General features: G+C 45.0%; 1 protein-coding gene and 1 pseudogene across 2 annotated transcripts; both read left to right on the top strand.

The window, feature by feature from the left end:
- The first annotated feature begins 320 nt into the window (after positions 1-320).
- On the top strand, positions 321-1,428 carry LOC112825859 (cytochrome c oxidase subunit 7A2-like, mitochondrial pseudogene; annotated as a pseudogene).
- A 7,338-nt stretch (positions 1,429-8,766) lies between these two features.
- Positions 8,767-21,932, top strand: CHMP7 (charged multivesicular body protein 7). 2 transcript variants are annotated; one of them, XM_025873832.2, is made up of 10 exons: positions 8,767-9,142; positions 10,852-11,023; positions 17,182-17,367; positions 17,505-17,638; positions 18,504-18,552; positions 18,796-18,915; positions 19,200-19,298; positions 19,534-19,594; positions 20,061-20,240; positions 20,474-20,663. In XM_025873832.2, exons 1-10 carry the CDS (start codon positions 8,844-8,846, stop codon positions 20,524-20,526), a joined length of 1,353 nt encoding a protein of 450 aa, XP_025729617.1. In that variant the 5' UTR covers positions 8,767-8,843; the 3' UTR covers positions 20,527-20,663. The 2 variants fall into 2 exon arrangements, with proteins under 2 accessions (XP_025729617.1, XP_025729618.1); XM_025873833.2 differs by lacking the exon at positions 19,534-19,594 and having other exon boundaries at positions 20,474-21,932.
- The last annotated feature ends 1,243 nt before the right edge of the window (positions 21,933-23,175 follow it).

Genomic DNA, 23,175 nt, shown 5'->3' with positions numbered 1-23,175 from the left:
ATCCATTCATGGTAAAAACCCTCAACAAAGTGGGTTTAGAGGGAACATACCTCATCATAATAAAGGCTGTGTATGAAAAACCCACAGCTAACATCATCCTCAATGAGGAAAAACTGAGAGCTTTTCCTCTACAGTTAGGAACAAGACAAGGATGTCTACTCTCACCACTTCCATTCAACATAGTACTGGAAGTCCTAACCACAGCAATCAGACAACAAAAAGAAACAAAGGGCAACCAAATCAGTAAGAAAGAAGTAAAACCCTCACTATTTGCAGATGACATGCTGTATATAGAAAACCCAAGCTCTGGGGCAGTCGCGCAGGTAGCGGCTGCTGGAAGCCCGACACCGGGCGTCATGTATTACAAGTTTAGTGGCTTCACGCAGAAGTTGACTGGAACATGGGCTTCCGACGCCTATAGCCCGCAGGGATTAAGGCCTGTGGTTTCCACAGAAGTACCGCCTATCATATTTGCCACACCAACTAAACTGAGTTCTGATATTGCTGTATATGATTATGCTGGGAAAAACAAAGTTCCTGAGCTACAGAAGTTTTTCCAGAAATCCGACGGTGTGCCTATCCACCTGAAATGAGGCCTGCCTGACCAAATGCTTTACCGGACCACCATGGCGCTGACGCTGGGGGGGACCATCTACTGCCTAATTGCTCTCTACATGGCTTCGCGGCCCAGAAACAAATGAATTAGGCTGCAGAGGACTGGTTTGCTTTTTGGCATAAACCCTTTGAATTTTCATTTTTCACTGCTCTGTAAACATTTTTCTTTTTTACTTGAATGGTTTACTTAAGTTTTCCCAGAGAAATAGGAAGATACTAAGGCACTATTTTGGTTTGTTTATGAAATGCACATGGTCCATCAGAGCTCATTGGACAGTTAAAACCATTGTTTAAAGAGACGCTGCTGCTCTTTAAGCTCCTGATTTCCCTGGAGGTTCTGGAGGAAGGTCGCACACAGACTCATTGACAACAGTCTGTGCTGAGGTCCTTGGGGACTCACAGTGGTGTTTTTGAGCATGGGGTGCAGAGGCCTTTCTGGATTTGGATGTGATTGAGGAAGGAAAGAAGAACCAAGGCCAGGAGCATGAAACGGGGGTTTGCGCTAGTAGACACCTTGGGGGTTTTTCCTTCTTGCAGTAAAATGTTAAGAAAAGTTATCTGCAGCCTGCCTCTGTTCATTGGACAGTTTATTTCCAAGGGCTACTTGCCTCCTCCCAGATCTTTCGTGAAATTTTAAGTGTAATTGTTATGTATTTATTCCACCTCGGGAGCAGAAAACACCTGTTTAGTGTTGCACTTTAGACCAGTGTTGTTTTATTAATGCCGCTGTGACACAAAGTCTCCTTTACCTTTTCAAAATGTTATGGTTTTAAATTACGATTTATTTTGATTGTGGAATAAATACATGAATAAAAAAAAAGAAAACCCAAAAGACTCCACCAAAAAATTGCTAGAACTGATAAACAAATTCAGTAAAGTTGCAAGATTTTCAATGTACAGAAATCTTCTGTTGCATTTCTATACACCAATAATGAAGCAGCAGAAAGAGAAATCAAGAAAACTATCCCATTTACAATTGCACCAAAAATAGGATACCTAGAAATAACCAAAGAGGTGAAAGACCTGTACTCTGAAAACTATTAAACATTGGTGAAAGAAATTGAAAATGACACGAAGGAATGGAAAGACATTCCATGCTCATGGATTGGAAGAACAAATATTGTCAAAATGTCTATACTATCCAAAGCAATCTACACATTTAATGCAATCCTTATCAAAATACCAACAGCATTTTTCACAGATCTAGAACAAATAATCCTAAAATCTGTATGGAAACACCAAAGACCCCAAATAGTCAAAGCAATCTTGAAAAGAAATGCTGGAGGCATCACAATTCCGGACTTCAAGTTATATTACAAACTGTAGTAATCAAAAGAGGTACTAGCACAAAAATAGAATAGAATAAAAATAGAATAGAAAAAATAGAATATTTAGAGAATAGAATAAAAAACACAAAAATAAGGGCGCCTGGGTGGCTCAGTTGAGTAAGCATCTGACTCTTGGTTTCAGCTCAGGTCATGATCTCATGGGTCATGGGATCGAACCCACGTCAGTCTCCATGCTCAGCAGGGAGTCTGCTTGAAGATTCTCTCCCTCTTCCCCTACCACCCCTTCAAATAAATAAATAAATCTTAAAAAAAAATAAAACCCCAAAATAAACCCATAATTACATGGTCAATTAATCTTTGACAAAGCAGGAAAGAATATGCAGTGGGCATAAGACAGTCTCTTCAACAATTGGTGTTGGGAAAACTGGACAGCAACATGCAGAAGAATGAAACTGGACCACTTTCTTACACCATACACAAAAGTAAATTCAAAATGGATTAAAGACCTCAATGTGAGACCTGAAACCATTAAAATCCTGGAAGAGAACACATACAGTAACTTTGGATACTGGCCATAGTAACTTCTTACTAGACATAGCTCCTGAGGCCAGGGAAACAAAAGCAAAAATGAACTATGGGACCACATCAGAATAAAAAATTTCTGCACAGCAAAGGAAACAATCAACAAAACTAAAAGGTAGTCTACAGAATGGATAAGATATTTGCCAATGACATATCTGGTAAAGGGTTAGTATCCAAAATATATAAAGAACTCATATAACTCAACAACCCCCCAAAAAATAATCCAATTAAAAATGGGCAGAAGACGGGCACCTGGGTGGCTCAGATGGTTAAGCATCTGCCTTTGGTTCAGGTCATGATCCCAGGGTCCTGGATTGAATCCCGCTACAGCCTCCCTGCTCAGCAGGGAGTCTGCTTCTCCCTCTCCCTCTGCTTCTCCCCCTGCTCATGCTCTCTCCCTCTCTCTCTATCTCTGTGTCTCAAATGAATAATAATAAAAAAAAAAACTTAAAAAAAATGGGCAGAAGACATGAACAGACATTTCTCCAAAGAAGACATCCAGATGGCCAACAGACACATAAAAAGATGCTCAACATCACTCATCATCAGGGAAATACAAATCAAAACCACAATGTGATAACACCTCACACCTGTCAGCATGGCTAAAATCAACAACACAAGAAACAACAAGTGTTGGCGAGGATTTGGAGAAAAAGAAACCCTTGTGCACTGCTAGTGGGAATGCAAACTGGTACTGCCACTGTGGAAAACAGTATGGATGTTCTTCAAAAAGTTAAAAATAGAAACTACCCTATGATCCAGCAATCACTCTACTAGGTATTTACCCAAAGGATACAAAAACATTAATTCAAAGGGATCCATGCACCCCTATGTTTACAGTAGCATTATTTACAATAACCAAGATATGTAAGCAGCCCAAGTGTCCATCAATGGATGATGGATAAAGAAGATGTGTTATATATAGACAATGGAATATTACTCAGCCATAAAGAAGAATGAAATCTTGTAATTTGCAATGACATGGATGGAACTAAAGAGTATAGTTTAAGCAAAATCAGGCAGTCAGAGAAAGAGAAACACCATATGATTTCACTCATATGTGGAATTTAAGAAACAAAACAAAGGAGCAAAGGAAAAAAAAGAGAAAGACTCTCTATATAAATATAGACTCTATATAAATAGACTCTAACTAAAGAGAACAAAGTGATGGTTATCAGAGGGGAGTGGGTGAGGGGATGGGTGAGATAGGGGTTGGGGATTAAGAAGTGCACTTGTGATGAGCACTGGGTGTTGGATGTAAATGTTGAATCACTGTATTATACATCTGAAACTAATATAACACTGTGCATTACCTAACTGGAATTAATATAAAAACTTAAAAGATTTTTGATTAAAAAAATAAAAGGGAAAAGTGGAAGAGAAGACAGTGAGCTTACAAAGTGATAAATTATTTGGAGTAAAATTGAACACTTCCATAAATGGTTACTGAGGCATGCTAGAAGATCATAGTTATGAATGGGTAGATAGCAACAACCTCTAGGGATTCGCATTCTTTGAAGAGAGAAGCCAGAGGAGTTCCCACAGCTGTAATTGTTCTAACCAGTCTGTCTGAGTATGTAGGCAATTAAATTTAGAGGAATTTCAGCTCAAACCAGTTAAGAAATAATAAGTCATTCAGATAAATAAAAGGTTTGATTATTGTACTCGTACATTATATTTGGATAAACGTTCTTATGATATAAAGGATAGGCCTTCATGATATTGTTTCTTCATTGTTTCTTCAAACTCATGGTTTGATTAAATTCATCCATTTATTCATACAACAAACTGAGTCCTTATAGATGTGTACACAGTCTGCTAGAAACAAACAAAATTAAGAACATCGTCCCTGCCAGCAAGGCACTTAACCAAGTTAGAGAGACAGGCACAGAAATGGAAACTCAGACAACAATGTGGGACATGAAATAATAGAGAAGTATACATGTATAGAAAGATAAGAAAAGACACCCAATCCAGTGTGGAGCCGGAAAGAAGGAAGAGGAAAGAAAGAGATCAAGAAAGGCCTCTAGAACAGTGGTGCCTGAACAGAATAGTAACAAGCCTGGCTTCTCCTTCTATACATTTTATAGATTATGAATAATGTATTTTTTATTCCTCCTTTAGCCAAGTCCTGAAGGCTGTGAATTCAAGAGATAAGAACTAGAAATAACTGGAAAATATAAGAGGGCATGCATATTTCTACAAAAATAATGAGGCATCTCCAAACCAGCAGGAGAGGTGATGTGGAGCACTGTGCAGCTTTATAGAGGTGATTCAGTGTTTGAAGCCTCTGCAATGTTCGCACATTATCCCAGGAGTGAGGCTGCTCAGGTGTCTGATCAAAAACATATTGGGGAAATAAATATCATTGCCATGAGATGATATGGTTGTTCTTGTTCTTCAGACTCCCCAGTACTAAAGAGCTCCTGCAATCACTCACACCTACAGTAGATATTACATTTAGAATCAGAAAGTGGGCAGTAGAAAAAAAATCCTTAAGATCATAGTGTAGAACATTTAATTGACAGAGAAGGAATCTGAAAGAAAACCTGCTTGCCTGAGGTCATGCAGCTATTTACTGAGCTGAAACCTGCACTCAGGATGCAGGTCTCAGTCATTTATTTATTCATTTAAAAAAATTAAATGAGGGCACCTGGGTGGCTCAGTTAGTTAAGTGTCTGCCTTCGGCTCAGATCATGATCCCAGGGTCCCTGCTCAGCAGGGAGTCTGCTTCTCCTTCTGTCCTCCCCCCCATCATGTTCTTTCGCTCTCCAATAAATAAGATCTTCAAAAAAAAAATTAAATGATATCTAAGTGCCTGGCTCTGTGCTGGGTACAGAGTTTGAAATTTAGACTCATTGAGTATGAAATTTAGACTCATTGACACATCCCTACTCTCTCCCATCCAATCTCCTGCCACAGATTTCATATGGTTTCACTCATACTTATACTTCAGATATACCTTCAAAATATAAATACTTTTAATAAAACATAACCCCCATATTATTTCGCTCAAAGTAATTTGCTAAATATCATCAAATATCCAGTTAATATTGAAAGTATCTAGTTATCATTGATGAGTTTTTCTGACTATTCATGCAAATTGGATCCAAATTAGATCAATAACATTGTGCAATAAAAGGGTCTTTGTTACCATTATTTGTTGAGGAAACAAGGTCATTAGCTGGTAGGGGTCTCCAGTCTGGATTTTGCTAATTGCAACCTCAATGTTCATTTAACATATACCTCTACCTTCTGATTTTTTAACTTCCATGAGCTAGTATTTAGATCTAGTAGCTTGATCACTTTCAGGTTCAATTTTTTTTGACAAAAAATACTTCCCAGTGGCTTTGTATACTTGCTGTCACATTACTTCAGGAGATATGTAATGTCTGGTTGTCTTTCTGTGATGTTCAGATGAATCAGCGGGTGTTGTCAAACTGATCCATCCATTCTAAAATACCAAGGGTGTTATGTTAGGTAGGAAGTGACTTTTAAGCTGTGACCTAAAAGATGAAAAGGAGCCAGTCATTCAGAGTAGAGGAAGAGTGTAGCAGGTGGAGGCCCTGAGATGAGAAAGAGGTTGTCATATCCCCAGTTGCCCCTCTGAGGATCAGCAGCGCTTTTCTTTCTGTTCTCCACTACTCCCAGTAGCTCCCGTTTCCAAAAGGTGGAGGTGGAGAACCCTCTGCTTAGAGGTGTCAGGAACCAAGTGGTAATTTCAGTGCAGGTGGCCACAGGTACACAACTTTGCTCTCCTGAAAATGCTTAGGAGCACAATTATTTTGACTTAGACTCAGAGACCTAGCTGAGAAAACAACCTGGTCTCTCCCATGACACAAACCAACCAGCCCTTTTATTGAATATGCTAGCATGGCAGAAATGTGCTTCCTAGGGTAACACTGGGCAATAGTTAAAGTGGTAAGGATAGATTTTAATCAGTAATATACTATTACAATAGGGAAAGCGTCCAGTGCAAATTTAACTCCTTTATACAGACAGAGGTGACTAGGCTTTTCAAAGTGATAATAAGGGAAGAGGCAGGAGAGTGAGGGGGTCTCAGTAGAGTCAGGGCAGTGATAAATTACAAAAAGCTGGAAAGGGAGGTGGTCCCTGTGAAACGCATCTGGGTTTGCTAACTGACTTGTAGAAATTAGCGTCTTCCTCGCCCACAGAGGCTGGGAGACAGGGGCCCCATCTTCAGATGTTGGCTGGAACAGACAGTAAAATTTTTTGACAACCTTGAGTTTTCTGGGACAGCACTTTAAGGGGGCCTAAGGTCATCTTAGAGATGTGGTCTTGAGCTGTTAGAAACTATGGTAGCATTTGTTCAGGTCTTTATAGGCCAATGTTGACAGGTCTATCAAGAAGAGGGTTCAGAGAAACATATCTGGAGTGTGGTCAAGGAGAGACTTTTTGTCAGTTGTCGTAAGTATCAAATGGGATATTGACCTGAAAATGCTTGAAGGAATGCAATACATCAACATCAGTTGACACATTCATTTATATAGCCAATCATATCCCTTCTCATCCTTCAAAATGCTTATTAAAATTCTTCCTTACAACTGAGTTCCCACGACTAAACATTCTGCCACTCGGTGAGAATGATGTGGGAAACAAAGGCAGAAGAAAAATTATTAAATTTCCTTACTCTTTACAGCCCATTGACAAGTCCTTGAAACAGGCAGTGACATTCCTCTACAGACTCAACTGCCTCAATGTGGACCCTTTGCTAAGAGCAAAATTCAATCTTAGCTGGACCCCCAGGACCCTGTAGGTGTTCTTTAACATATAAAAATTCCTTTGGAAGCTCCCTTTATCTCTAACTCCTCCCCCCTCCAAACATATGGCCCACTGATATACATCTGAAGGGTCTCCTGACTGTTTACTAAACAGCGATAAAGACCTTCCCTAACAAGAGCTAGCCCCCTCAGGGCCCTAGAAACCTTGTTTCCAAAATACCTTGGAGGTTTGTTCTGTCCCTAAGCCCCTTCCCAATTTGCAAGTATACAATCGGCCACTCTTTATGACCCCAGCGCAGCTCCTTCTGCCAATGCATCCTGTCCTTGTGCTATAATTAAACCACCTTTCTGCACCAATGGCGTCTCAAGAATTCTTTATTGGCCCTTGGCTTCAAACCCTAACATCAATCGTACATCAGTAACACCTACTATACTATGTGCTAGGTATTTTACATACATCATAACATTTCCTTCAAATACAAAGGTTAGCTACTTGGCCAAGGTCATACAGCCAGTGAGTGGCAGAGGCCAGATTCATACTCAACTCTGGTGATCGTTACCCAGTTCCTTTAAACAGGAAACTCCTTTCATGTTTTAAATCGTTCAGTTAAAAAGAAAACCAATTTATTCTTAACACACTGGACATGTTCATTGCCAAAAAGATTTTTTGTAAGAATCTTATATAGGTGAGCTCTCATTCATTCCAACAAGATTCTAAGTTATTAGAAGGGCAGGGGTCAAGCTGTACACCTTTCAGTTTATGAACTATTTCTTCAGCACCACCATGTATCATAGCATCATATCTAAGCTATTGCACCTGCCCTGAGGGAACTAGGGACCAGGATACAGAATAGTAAATGCTAACTATGCAGTCCAGGAAAGAGATCAACGGTGAGTCAGGACAGTTGGGGAAGATTTCAACGAAGATTAGAATTGAGCTCCATCTTGAGGATCAGCAGGATACTGACACTGAGAAGGAAACGAGGGGCACTCCAGGGATGAAGGTGAGAAGCAAGAACAGTAGAAGCTTATATATCTTTCAAAAGTAGTGTGTTCACTGTCACAGAGCTTGAGTGGCCGACGGTTGTTTATCCGCTGACATTACCGTAAAAGGAAGCTATCTTGGAAGTTTAAGGGTCGGAAGTAGAGGCTGGCGGAGGAGCCGTGCAGTGACTCACCAGCGTTACTGGCGCCTCTGGCGCCCCTTAGCGGGACTCTACAGTCCCACACTCGGAAACCTCCACAATTGAGGGGCCTAAGCATTAGCCTCTCTATAATGCGTCGCCAAACTCTATGATCCTTGAGGGGGCGGGGCGTTCACCTACCCGCCGCGCACGCGCGAAGCCCCACTTGCCGCACAAAGACTGCAGGAGGAGGTGTCGGCGCAAGCGCTTTGAGTCTCTCAGAAAATAGGGTCATCATCCCGCCTCCTGGCGCAGGGAGGGCGGAGAGAAGCATGCGCTGAAGAAGGCGCGGGACTTATTTCACGCTGGGGGTGGCGATGACGTAATGACAGAGGAGGAGGTGGTCAAGGAACGGAAGCCGGGAGGGAACTAGGGCGGAAGGGAACCAGGGCCGGGGTTGTGTTCGGAGCCTTGGCGGCGCTGGGGTTCCGATGTGGTCCCCGGAGCGGGAGGCCGAGGCCCCGGCCGGGGGAGACCCGGCGGGCCTACTGCCCCCCGAGTGGGAGGAGGATGAGGAACGCATGTCTTTCTTGTTCTCCGCCTTCAAAAGGAGTCGCGAGGTGAACAGCACCGACTGGGACAGCAAGATGGGCTTCTGGGCTCCGTTGGTGCTGAGCCACAGCCGCCGCCAGGGGGTGGTACGCCTGCGTCTGCGGGACTTGCAGGAGGCCTTTCAGCGCAAGGGCAGTGTCCCGCTGGGGCTGGCCACCGTGCTGCAGGACCTACTACGGTGAGGGCGGGCCCGGGCCAGGGGGCGGGGGTGGCTCCCTGAGGGTACCGCGCCCGGCCCAGGGTCTGGACCGCAGGAGCGGATCTGTGTTCAGTACGCACAGGAGGACAGGAAGGAGGCTGGGTTAGGGGTGTGGAAGGAGAGGGAGACGGGGCATCGGGCAAATTGCGGGGCCAGGATTGTCCGATTAGATTAGATTCAGACGGCGGGAGGAGAAACCCGCCTGGCAGAGGTGACAATGACTTGTCTGGCTTGGAATCCCGTTGTGTAGTTCTTTCGTAGGGGCTTCCAAATTTGAATTACCCTGGCACAGAAGGTCTGCGAGATAGGATTTATCGAACTAAGGAATGTCAGGACTAAGAAGAGGGCACTCGTGGGGAAGACGCCTGTGGGGATCTTGCCAGCAGCCCCCAGCGCAGGTCATGTGTCTGGCCTGTCTTGGCTTGTCCTTGCCACAGGCTGGTTGAAGCAGAGGACATGAAGCAGGTTGAGGGCTTTACTGGGTACCTTGGCGCTCTGAGAAGGTTCTGTAGGTGTTAACTTGTGCGACAGGTGCAGGGTTTTGGAGGTACCTGAGGCAGTAGCATGGATATCCATCTAACAGATGTACCGCATCTTAATAGTATGCAGGTACTTTGCATACACCATTCGTCTGACCTCCTCAGCAGTCCTGAGGGAGAGATGATAGAATTATCCTCAGCAGACACAAGAGGGGACTGAGACTGAGATCAAGCAACTTACTCGAGGTGACACAGCTAGTAAGAGGTAATGCCAGGACTGGACCCCCTAGTCTCCTGATTCTAAAGCATTTGCAGATCCCATTGTACATATGCTGAGAGGAACCTAGCTAGCATAGTACGTCCTTCAGTGAATGCAGAAAGTCAACTTTGATGTGCTGCTTTGAGTTTGCTGCCCTTCCTGATTAAGAGGGCTCCCTTAAGTACCTTTCCATTGGCTGACACTGATGGGACAAGCCATTTCTGAAACTTACTGTTTCTGAGAAAGTGTTCTGCACCAAGTTGAAGGCCAAATGGTCTGGGTTCAAATCCTGGCACTGCCACTTGCTAAATTATATGCCCCTCCTTAAGCTGCAGTTTGACCAACTATAAAATGATGATGATAATTGTCCTTAGGTTTATCGTGAGGATTTGAAACATATTCCTTACATAGCCCTTAGCATAGTGATTAGTCCATGGTAGGCATTCAGTAAGCATAGCTGCTTCTTACCAGTACCGTAAAAGTGTTTCTGTCCTATCTCCACCCTAGCTTAGGAATAGCAGAAAACCTCTTCTCCGACCATCTTTATATATTTCCTTAGGTCTTGCATTAACAGTGACCCATTATTGTTATTTTCATTTTATCATATTGAGCTGCATTTGTAAAAGGAAGTCTCAAGGTAGGCTTTGCAGCCTTAGTGGAGAGCTTGCATTTTGGAGCCAAGTTATAGTTTAGATTTGGCCTCTCTCACCTCAGTCCTTCAATTTTCTCATTCACTAACATGCCAGCAACAATATCCATCTCACAGAGTTGTCGTGAGGCTTTCGGCTGGAGCATAAACAGTGCTGCTCATAAGAGCTGGCACAGAGTAGGTGCCTAAGAAATGGTGTTAATGATGATGATGATCAAATTTGTCTCTTGGGGGAAGGTGGGGACTGGAATGGGACACTGCATTAAGCCTACTCTATGCCTTTTTCTTTCTTTGCCTGCAGTCGAGGGGAGCTGCAGCGGGAGTCAGACTTCATGGCCAGTGTAGACAGCAGCTGGATCTCCTGGGGGGTTGGAGTCTTCCTGCTGAAGCCCCTCAAGTGGACTCTTTCCAACATGCTAGGCGATAATAAAGTTCCTGCCGAGGAGGTGCTTGTAGCTGTGGAGCTGCTTAAGGTGGGTGCTCAGAAGGGAGAGGTCTGGGTATCATCTGCGGTGATGACAGGATCCTCCACGTTCCTGTGTGTATCTTTAGAAAAAGAACATCCTTTTTGCATGGTGACAGAGTTGATAACTGAGTTTATCTGACCTTTTGTAGCATTATTTAGTTGTTAGTTGGATTGTACGTTTCAAAGGTGATCCTCCGTCTTGGAATTGTCTATAACATACAGTTGATTACTTTTTGTAGTTGTAGATATTAGTGATAAGCTAAAGTTTAGAAAATTCTTTGCCTTCTGTAGTTTCCTGGTAAGAATTTCTCAGGATTTCCGAGGACCTTGTGACTTCAGCTTTGCCTTCTCTTAAATCAGCAGACCAGGTTCAGATTTCCTCCTCTGTGACTGTAACCCTCTCCCCTTCCAGCTTACTGATGGTTTTAGTTCCACTGAAGAGGCCACCAGGTCCTTGGTCCCTTCATGCTGTCCCGGTCAGTCAGCTTCCTCCTGGCCTGCCTTCCCTAGCCAGCCTAGAGCATGCACCCAGCTTCTATGCAGCTCCCTCGGGCCACCCGAGACACCAGCACATCCCCTGCCGTAGATCAGTCGCACAGTCTGCCATTCCTGCTAGAGAAAATCACCCTGTCACCAAGACCGGGGTCCCTTTCACAGTGCCCAGCTCTAGGAGGGCCCTCACAGCCATTTCTCACAGCCCAGTTTCTTGTCCTTTCCCAGCTCCCTCACACATGCCTTCCATACACCACCTCCATGACTGCTGACACATGCCTTCCATACACCACCTCCATGACTGCTGACACATGCCTTCCATACACCACCTCCACGACTGCTGACATTTCATTGACTTCGAATCGTCTAAGTCAGGCCTTTGGTTTTCTGTCCTTCTACATCCAGTGTAACATCTTCTTTCTGAGCCTTTATTTCTCCCCAGGGTCAGAGGATGAGGTGTCTGTCTTCTCTTCCACACAGGCTCTTGAGTCTGTCTCTACCCTGCTGTCCCTCTTGATCTATATATTGCATCTCCCTCGCTTGGTGCTTTCTTTCCTCACCCTCTAAGCCCTCTCAGGTTTTTCCCATCACAGAATGACTCCTTTGTGGGACCTGGCCACTGTCTTGTTAGTGCTCTGTTTCTCTCCTTCTTGACCAAGCTTTGTTGTTACCACTTGCTGACCTTCCAGTGCTCTTTAACGCAGTGCACAGCTGCTTCAACCCCACCACTCCACCAAAACTGCTCTGTGTGTACCTGTTTACAAAATTGACTGAACACCAGGTAGCAGAAGTATACCATAGATAGTACTTATTTTTGAAACTCACAGACCCAGCCCAACCTCAGGACCTTTGCATAGCCCCAGAGGCTTCCACACAACTGGAGCCAGCTCAGCATCTTCATCCCTTATCCCAACAGAAGCTCCAGTTTCTTTTCACCTTGACAGACCCCCAACCCTCTCTACCTGAGATTGAGGTGGAGGTCTCCAAAATCTACCACCTCTCCCTGTCCCTCACGATTTGAGCAGCATGTGTCTGCTTCAAGGGAAGGGCTCTTTCCCTTCCCCCACCCACATGGTTGTCCTCCCACCCAGTGCCCTGACCTCCAGGACGTAGCCAAGGCCATGCAGAAACTACAGGATGGTTTGTGTGGTTCTGGGCCAAGTTCCATTCGTCTTTGCCGTCTTTTACCTCAAGTGTTTTCCAACCTGGAACAAAGGGAGGTAGACTCATTTATCCCCACAGATGTGGTTTTGGATTCATAGTCTTTTGAGAGCAAAGGCGGAGATGGGGGTGAAAGTGGAATTAACAACATAGATCTTGGGGCACCTGGGTGGCTCGGTCGGTTAAGCAGCTGCCTTTGGCTCAGGTCATGATCCCAGGGTTCTGGGATCGAGCCCCACATCAGGCTCCCTGCTCGGCAGAGAGCCTGCTTCTCCCTCTTCCACTGCCTGCCTCTCTGCCTACTTGTACTCTCTTTCTTTCTGTCAAATAAATAAATAAAATCTTTAAAAAAAATAATAATAACATAGATCTTCCAAGAACCAAAAATAATTTTTAACTGCAGGGTAGTTTAATCTTATTTAAGTAGAAAAATAAATCTCTCTCTGCAGCAGCCTGGTACTGTTCAATCTATACCCAGTTTACATCACGAAACAGAGCGCTTAACACTCAAGCTCATTCCGTTACATCTGCTTTCAAATATATGGTGACTTCACTGTTTTCTCCTGAGATGGAACTTTGTTTCCCTGTGTGAAACTGAAGAGTCTTATCTGGATATTTTTATAAAATAAAGCCTACTTCTGAGGTAAATTGATTTTCCCAAGTCTAGACACAGAAAGCCAATAACTTTTTTATTTTATTTGAAAAAATACAAAAAAGTAAAAATTGCCCCTAAGTCTTGCTATTTAAAATAATTATACAAAGAAATGAACGTTTCCTTTCTGTTCATCCCATTTCCATCTCTTTGGGTGCATTCCTTTCTGTTCATGTGTGCGCACACATGCATGCTCGGGTCTTCATGTATTTTCTTATTGACCTTGTCCCAGATCGTTGTATGTTGCTTTCTGTTTTATTTTGTTGTTAGCATTTAATGCTTCCTGAAAATATTATTTGCTTGTTTACTGATTTATAATCTGTCTCTCCTACCAGAAGGGAGAAGTTCCATTGGCTCTGGGACTCTGGGAACAGTGCCTGCTACATAATAGAGAGTCAGTAAACATTTGTTGAATAAATACATGAATGTACACATACATACAAAAATATGCATGCACACACACTCCATTTTTTCCAGAAAGATAATCTTACTTTACCTATTGGTCAGCAACCTGCCTTTTTTTTTTTATGCTTCAGTATGTTATGAGCATCTTTCTAGGCCCCTACATAATATAGATCTACTTCATTCTTTCGGATGGCTGCATAATAATCTATAGATACACCACAATTTTAGCAATAGTTACCACAGAGTTGGATGTTTAAGTCATTCCAATTTCTCTATTACAAAAAAAAAAAAAAATACTTCTTTGACAGCCTTATGTATACATCTGTGTACTTCTATTTTTATTTTTATGGAGTTGATTTCTAGAAATGCATATGTACAGAAATTGCCAAATTACTTTTCAGAAGTTTGTACTAATTCACACGTTCATTAAAGTGTTCAGTCTCCCCACATCCTTGCCAGCACTGGATAACATGAGTCTTTTAAATTTTGCCAATACGACGAACAAAAATGATGCTTCCTATCTGGGATTTGAGCAGCCTTTCCCGTCTGCTGTCCATTTACAAATCCCCTTCTGTGCGTTGCCTGTTTATATCTTTTGCTTGTTTTTATATTGGAGTGTTTGTCCTTTATAATTAGGAGTTTTTTTAATGTATTAGGGGTAGATATATATATATTTAGTGTTAGGGATGTAAATTTTGTTTTCTGGTCTCTTTTTTGCTTTTTATTTTTATTTATGATGTCTTTTACCATAGAGAAGTTTCCATGTTTCTATAGTCAGATCTCTAAAAATTTTCCTTTATGGCTACTGAATTTCTGTTCTTGCTTACAAAGGCATCCTCCACTTCAAGGTTAATTAGATTTTTAAAATATTTTTTCATGGGCTCCTGGGTGGTTCAGTTGGTTAAGCATCCAACTCTTGATTTCGACTCAGGTTGTGATCTCAGAGTCATGAGATTAAGCCCTGCGTTGGGCTCTGCGCTCTGTGGGGAGTCTGCTTAAGATTCTCTCTTTCCCTCTGCCCCTCCCCCCACTCCATCTTTCTCTCAAATAAATAAAATTTTAACAAAAAAATGTTAATAAAAAAAATGTTAAAAAATATTTTCTCAGGGCGCCTGGGTGGCTCAGTCGGTTAAGCATCTGCCTTTGGCTCAGGTCATGATCTCAGGGTCCTGGGATCGAACCCCACATCGGGCTGCCTGCTCAGCGGAGAGTCTGCTTCTCCCTCTCCCTCTGCCCCTCCCCCCAGCCCCCCCTGCTCGTGCTCTCTCTCTCTCTTTCTCTCTCTCAAAAATAAATAAATAATCTTTTCTAAAAAAAGATTTTCTCAATTTAAATTTCAGTAATTTGGCATTGTTTTTGTATATCTGGTAAGGAAAAACGATTTTTTTCCAAACAGCCAATTGTCTTAGCATCTTTTTTTTTTTTTTTTTAAGATTTATTTTTCTCTTTAAGAGAGAGAGCCCACACGAATGGCAGGAGGGACAGAGGGAAAGAAACTCATGCTGAGCACGGAGCCTGATGCGGTACTCAATCTCAGGACCCTGAGATCATGACCTGAGCAGAAATCAAAAGTCGGACACTCAACCGACTGAGCCACCCGGGCGCCCCAACATTGTTTATTAATATTGTTTGCCATTCATCTGTTGGTGTGGACACCACACTGTTCTTACTACAGTAGCTTTATAGTAAGTATTATTATCTGACAAGGCAGATAAATCAAGTGAAAACTTTAGTCTCTATCGTATTAGACTCATCTGTTGCTTTTGACGCTACTGACCACTTACCTCTTAATTTTCCACTTCTTTGATTTTATGGTCATTACACTGTGGGTTCTCCTTGGCTCTCCCTAAGTGGTGCTCTGGGTCTCTTTTGTGAGTTCCTTCGTCTCTTAAACATGGGTCTTCCTTCAGCTTATTACTTTGTTCTCTGAGTTTCCTTGGGTAACTCATTTACACTTGGGATTTGAGTTACCTTCTGCATGCTTGAGGACTTTCAGAGTTATATATTCTATCCTGGTGTCTCCTTTGAGCTTCAGATTTTATTTCCAGTTATCTGCTGTATGTAGCTTCTTGGATGTACCTGAGGCATCCCAAACAACATGCCCAAAATGGAATGTTTGTCTTTCCTATAGAATATGCTTTTCCTTCTGTGTCCTTGCTGTTAATTAATAGCATCACATCCACCTGGTCACTCAAGCCAGAACCCAAGAGTCATCCTGGACTCCTCTTTCTCCTTCCACCCCATGCCCAGTTACTAGGGACTGCCTGTTTTATTTTCTGGATTTTTCTTGAACCCATCCCTTCTCTGTCCCTATCACCACTGCCCCCATTCAGTCCCTACTAGTCTCTTGCATAAATGGTTTCCCTGCCTCTAAGCCTAGCTCCTACAATCCGTCCTTTCCCGCTCATTAGCTAGATCTCTGTTAATCCAGCCTTGGCCTTTCCCTTCCACGACTACCCACCATCTGCAGAGACAGGACAGGAAAGAAGACACTCGAGCTTGTATGAGAGAGAAGTGCTCCTGCTCTCTCTCCCCTTCCTGTCCACATCCATAAACACCGTACTGACTCATACTCTGTGCCATTGCTCATGACCATCCCCCTTCCTGAGATACCCTTCCCATTTACTTTACGTGGGAACTTACTCAACCCTTCGGAATTCTGCTCAACAACCATTTGTCCCCCCCCCCCCCCCCGCCGCCAAGCAATCTCTGAGCTCCTGGCTGTTCCTTCCGCAGACTTTCACAGCACTCTGTACATACCTCAGTAAGTATTTCTTATTTGTAGGAGACTGAGAGAGTAATTTCCATCTAGGAAGAACACAGTGGCATTGTTTCTTGAAACTTATATTAGGCTCTTCACAAAAGCCCTATCCCACTTCATTGTCACATACTTCTCTCTTGAGACTCTTTATAGACTCGGTAATGTTCTTGTTTGCATTATTGCCAGTTGGCATAAAAATGGAGAGACCGGCATTGGAAGGGAATTTGGATGTCATCTCCACCTTCTTCAGTTTGTGAGAGGGATGCTGAGGACCGGTGCGACTCACTGGTCCAGGGCCGCATAGGCAGAGCTGAGAACCAGGCCTCAGCTCTCGGTCACAGTTGTGCCACCACACCACCTTGGGCTCCTCCTCCTTCCCCTGGGCTGGGAGACCCAGAAACATAAAGTCCCACATGGACATGCAAGCACAGAGCTGGCTCCCAATATACATATCATCTCCCTCCTTTCATCTGTATATACCAGACTTCCCTCTGAGGTTTAGAGAAGAAACCTAGAAAGTTCTAGAAAAAGTTCGAGTTTCTTTTTCCTTGTCCAAAGCTGCTACTTTAGGGGCGGCAGGGCCAGTGCTCCCTGCTCTTGTCTTGCATGATCCTGGTTTGGAAACATGGGGTCAGGGCTCACAGGGCTCTGTGGGCGGTGGCCAGGCGTGTAAGCACATTTGCTTCCCCTGCAGGAGAAGGCTGAGGAGGTGTATCGTCTGTATCAGAACTCCCCTCTCTCCTCCCATCCTGTGGTGGCCCTGTCAGAGCTGAGCACCCTCTGTGCGGGCTCCTGTCCAGACGAGAGGACCTTCTACTTGGTGTTGCTGCAGCTGCAGAAAGAGAAGAGAGTCACAGTTCTCGAGCAGAATGGGGAAAAGGTACGGAAGTCCAGCTGTTCATTCACTGGCTCCCCGATGGCTTATTAAGTACATACTGACGTGCCCGCCGGCATTCCTGCCTGGGGATTTCTCAGCATTTGTGGTAGGGGCCCCAGTAATTTGTCCCTGTCCCTCAGATTGTGAAGTTTGCCCGAGGGCCACATGCCAAGGTCTCTCCTGTCAACGACGTAGATGTTGGGGTATACCAGCTGATGCAGAGTGAACAGCTGCTCTCGCGCAAAGTGGAGTCCTTGTCCCAGGAAGCAGAGAGGTAACTACCCCTGAGCTGAGCACCCTCCAACCCCCACCCTGGCTGGCCCTCACAGCCAGCAAAGCATTGGTGTCTGTGGGCTTTTTTCAAAGAAAAAAAAAAAGGTTTTTTGTTGTTTTTTTTTTTTTAATTTTACTAATTACAGAGTACTAACTGCTCAGTGCGGCAATCTTGCAAAAACAAGACTGTCACAAAGGAAAAAAAATGAATTTTAATTCTTCCCCCCCAAGATTACATCTGTTAGCGTTATGTTTATCGTCCTCTGTGCCAGCATCCTTTTAACCAGTGTCTGTCGAGCCAGGCCTTGTCTTAGGGAGTTAGGAATACCATAGTGAACAAGGCAAGTGCCGTCCAGTCTCTTTCTGAGGGATTCCTGCTGTTCCCCTTAGATGGTGAAGACATCCCTGCTAAAGGTACATGAACACTTCTCCGAAACATAGGGTATATGGACATTGAATTAAAATGCCCACTCCTCCTTACAGTGAGAGAGACCCAACATTGTGGGAAAGCCAGGGAATATGTCCAATGCCATTGTTGGTGTTAAGAATTGATTCCTTATCTCGTGGCTCCTGAAATGGGACTCTGTTGTTAAGGTGCCTTGTTGGCATGTTCTCCTTCCCTGGAGGCTGAAACAGCTTATCCTTGGCCAGTTTGCCTTTCTCACATGCATATGTTCAAGTTTATATCTCAGCTTGCTGCGGGAGTTTGCCAGTGGGCTCTTGGGCATTGTTTTTCTGGCCATTGGGTAGAATTGATTTGATTTTCAGATTTGAAATTTCCTTAATTAAGTGGGACTCTCGGGGACTCTTCAGGACACTGCCATCCTATGCCACAGTCATCTTGATCTGTCCCCTGTGTTTGGTAGGTGTAAAGAAGAAGCCCGCCGGGCATGCCGAGCAGGAAAGAAGCAGCTGGTGAGTTTTCCCTCTTCCCCTCCAGTTGTGTACCTGTGCCTTGGGCTGGCAGTGGGTGGTGGTGCCCCAGCAGTTCGGGGAAGAGCTTGGGACACGAGGGGAAACATCTGCAGGTGGTCTGGGTACCACAGCTTGCTTTACAAATGAGAGAGGAGGAGAAGGCCTGGGGTGGTCTTACCACTGAGAAAGCCTTGTTTCCTCTGGCCCTCTGGCCCACCTGACCAAGTCTCCATGCCCCCCTAGGCACTGAGGTCTCTCAAGGCCAAGCAACGGACAGAGAAGCGCATCGAGGCCCTGCATGCCAAGCTGGACACTGTTCAAGGCATCCTGGACCGGATCTATGCCTCACAGACAGACCAGATGGTAGCCACCGCCCCTTTGCTCCAGTATCTGGGCCTTCTCGCCGGCATACACTCCTCAGTCCCGGCACTGTGGCTGTGCTGTTTGGAGGAGGCCTGGGTTTTTTTCAGGATCGGGTTGGGAGTTTGCTTCTCCTGTTGGGAAGTTTTGGCCTCGGTGAACATGGGATGAATCAAGTGCGGGTGGTTAAAAAAAACCCCAGAGTTATCATTCGGAGATGACACGATATTGGTATGTATTTTGCCCAGTGTTCTTCATTTGCACTGATAACTTTGCTTTCTTTTTAGGTTTTCAATGCCTATCAGGCCGGGGTAGGAGCACTAAAACTCTCCATGAAGGATGTCACAGTGGAGAAGGCAGAGAGCCTTGTGGATCAGATCCAAGAGGTATAGGAAGGGGCCAGGGAGGAAGAGCTACAGAAGGACGTTATTAAGGGCAGGTGTGACTTTGCAGCACTTCCTCTTTTCCCAAACTGGACTCTTTCCCTTGGGCACTCGAGGAAGATTGTCTTGATTCTCAGACAGGGCAGCATGACTTGGTAACCCTGAACATTGAGCCCGAAAGGCCGAGACCCTCAGAGGTGCCACTCCGTGTTCAGGGCTTGGTGCTTTTCTCTTACAGCTGTGTGACACCCAGGATGAAGTTTCTCAGACTCTGGCTGGTGGGGTGACCAATGGCTTAGGTGAGTGGACAAGACAGTTCTTTTCGTCCTTCCTCCCTAAGAGGCCTGCCCTTCCTTGTGCTGTGATGGGTGGGATCATAGATCTGCTTCTCCTAGTGCAGGCAGGGCTCTCCTCTCTGGGGCTCACCCGCCTTGGTAGACTGTACCGTTAACCTCTCTGGGCTGCAGCGACCTTGACTCACTAGACTTCCGACTGGAAGATCCTCCTTTAAGGGCAAGGGGAAGCAGGGTCAGTTCTGTGGTGTTAGCAGAATATATCCCCTCGATGACTTAGCTCTGTGTGTGGGAAAAGAGTATTTGCTTGGAGTTGCCCTCTGCCTCCCGACTCATACGATTTTTCTGACCTACAAGGAGGCCTGGACATCTTTGGTAAAGCTGAGCTGAATTATGCCATCTTCAGTCCTTGACTCATGAATGCATTTGCTCCCTGGACTTTATATGTCCTCATGCCATCTTTTCTTTCCAGATTTTGACAGTGAGGAACTGGAGAAGGAATTGGACATCCTTCTTCGGGATACCACCAAAGAACCTTTGGATCTGCCTGAAAACCCCCCTGAGACATTTTATACCAACAGTGTGCCTAACCCTAGGATCTCGGATGCTGAACTTGAAGCTGAACTTGAGAAATTGTCCTTATCAGAGGGAGGTATGGAACTATACTCCCAGGGTTGCCGGTGGGCATGGGGCCCTCTGGTTGACAGTAGCCAGGCATAGGGTTGGTGAGTTCCAGCCCCGGTACTCAATTTGCCAGGGTACCAAATCCTGTGAGGGAGTTGCGGGCTCATTATTTATGTGAAGACTCGACCCCTTAAACACTGGGATGCTTTTCATCCTAAAGGTCTGCGTGCTGTGGAATTCAGTCATTTCTTCTCCTTACAGGTTTGGTCCCAAGCAGTAAATCTCCAAAAAGGCAATTGGAACCGACTCTCTAAAGCCATTCTAGGACCCTCAAGTGAAGGACCCTCGTGTAAAAGAGAGACCAGGCTTGTGTGTGTGTGTGTACATAGTTATTTAAATGAGAAACTCTCAGAATTTGTTGGGAAGAGGAGGAAGGAGAGCTACTCTGATTTATCTTGGATGCTACCACTCACCACAGGACAGATGTCATTTCTGGAAGCATGCTCGCAAGGCATGCTCCCAGCTGGTGTCATGGACCTGCCTTCTCATCTTTATAGTGCCACAATTTATACGGTTCCGTGTTTGACCTGTCGTCTCTCATAGCCTGCAGTTCTTGCCATTGGCTCAGTTAGGTTTGTCTTCACCCGCCAGCTTTGTTCCAGCCAGTGAAGGTGAAAGAGTTGCAGCTTTGCCAAATCAAAACCAGTCCCTTCTCCCCACCCCACTGCTTTTTCCCAAGGACTTTATTCTGTCTGTAAGGTCAAGTAAACGACTTGTTCCAGTCCTACTCTGTTTTCATTGGTAATTTGAGGAAGGAGAATCAAACAGCTGCCATTTTATGGAGGAACGTACAGTGTGAAAGGTGGTTCTGTGGGGTCACTGGCCAGATTCTCCAGGTGTTCAGAAAAAGAGGTCACCCCTGAGTGTCAGAGTCACAACAGCTGGTGAGGGGGCTTGTGTAGTTGGTGGACGCTGCTGCCTCTTCCATCTTACGCAGAAGATCTTCGGACTGGAGAGTTATTCTGAGTCTTTTGAACTAAGGGGGAGAAGCCCAGGTGACTGTAGGGCCCCGGGAGTCCAAACTCCAGATTTCTGTTAACAAGGCACAATATTTGCCTTGCCCCCATCATGGAATAACTTAACATATAACTTAAATATGTGTATCAGAACAAGCCACACAACCACACACCTCCCCTTCTTGAGCCTGGCACACAACAACAGGTTCTTGGTTTGAACTTCACAAGCATTTCACTTTGTAGCCCATTGCTCAGGGCAGGGGATCTGAGCCAGGATGTGCAATAGAAGCAGAAGATTGGGGCCTTCCGCCATGTCTGCTGTGCGCTTCCCCCGTCCTGCACCACACCTGACCTGCCTCCTGACGCCCTGTCTGTCGCCTGGGGAGGATGGTACGCTGGGGCGGGGGGCGGGGGGGGTGGGCAGACAGGAGGGTCTGAATGTTCTGGCAACAGGGAGAAGAAAGGAGGATAGCCCACTGCTACTCTGCTGCCACAGTACAAGTATTTCTGCCTGGAGCCCTTTGCCCTGTCCCTCCTCGAGGTGCTGCAGAGCCGAGGGAAAGAATTTGCTCCAGGCCAGGAGCACAAATTACTGTTCAATTTCTCTCCTACTTGACCTCGGTAAACTGAAATGTTGGGGGTGAAAAGAAACAATCACTATTTTTTCTTTTTTATCTGGTAAATAATTAAAAGAAAAAATCCGAGTGCTTGTCGTTGTCTCTTCTTAGGTTATATAGAGTTTCTTGTGCCCTCATGCCCCCCCACCGGCGCCTGCAGCATAGACACACTCCAGGTCTTTGGCTGATGGCCGCGGGAGGACGACGAAGTAGCTGCAGGAGTGTGAGTGCCAAACTGGGCGCTGCCGACTGCTCGCTCTCACACCGACGCCATTCCTGTTCCGGGGGAGGAGGCATTCTTTGAAGGGCCTGGGTTCAAGGAGGGTGCCGTCATCTTGTTCATTATTTTCCATGGCCTGTTCTCTCTCAACGACCCCTCTGCCTATGTGACCGTACCATAGTTTAGTCTGGCTCAGTGCTGGCTCAGTGTTCACTCAGCGCCTGCTACATGCCCAGTGTTTGCAATGGCTGGCGGGGAGGCTGGGTGCAGAGCTCGGAACAGGCTGGAAGGTCTGCCATAGCACTGGGTTCGCAGCTCTAGGGGAGTCAACGAGCCCAGAGCAGAAACAGCTTGGACGCAGAACTCCGTGAAACAGGTCAAGTGCTCTGTGGAAGGCGTGTCATAGGGGTCAAACTGAATGACCTGAACTTTGTGCATCTCTTCTTACCTGGTCTCATGTTACTCTTTATTTCTCACTGGTCGGAGCTGCTGAGGAGTCCTCTTTGAAATGTTTTAGTCTGGTCCCTTGCTGTGCTAGAAGAAACGAGAAAATGTTGAGTCTGGGTTGGCTGGTGCTGGCTGCATTTCTGCACGCGATCCCCATGAGGGCCTGAGTCCTGTGTCAGGATTCTCTCCTCTTGAAGGAATGGACTTGGTTTATTAAGGGAACTGGTGAATTTTCTTAATGTGTGGAGCTATATTGGGCCCAGATGAATCAGGCTCGCATACTGGCCTGTTAAAAGTGGAGTACCCTTCAGGGTACAGATAAAGAGCTAAGGAAGTTCCCAGAATAAATACTTGAAGTTGGAGGACTCGGAGGGCTTCGCTGAAGAGATGACATCCAAGCTTCCATTTCCCTTGAGTATTTTCTTGGGTGTTCAAAGTCTTGTAAAGCAATCTAAGTGTTAAAATATCTATCCATCATTCTGCTAAGAACATGTAGGGAGAGAAAATACGAATCAAGGAGTGACTGGTCCTGAGCATCAGGAAACCTAGCTCCCGTTCTTGCCTCAGCCACTAATGAGTTGTATGGCTTTGGGCCTGCAAGCCTCTCATTTCTCATCTGCAAAGTGAAGCAGACAGACAAGAGGACTCCTGAGATTCTTAGTC

This window comes from Callorhinus ursinus, unplaced genomic scaffold, assembly GCF_003265705.2.
Source record: "Callorhinus ursinus isolate GAN/ISIS: 27379988/994484 unplaced genomic scaffold, GSC_fseal_2.0 scaffold4, whole genome shotgun sequence".
Classification (NCBI taxonomy): domain Eukaryota; kingdom Metazoa; phylum Chordata; class Mammalia; order Carnivora; family Otariidae; genus Callorhinus; species Callorhinus ursinus.
This window is presented reverse-complemented; position numbering and strand designations above follow the sequence as displayed.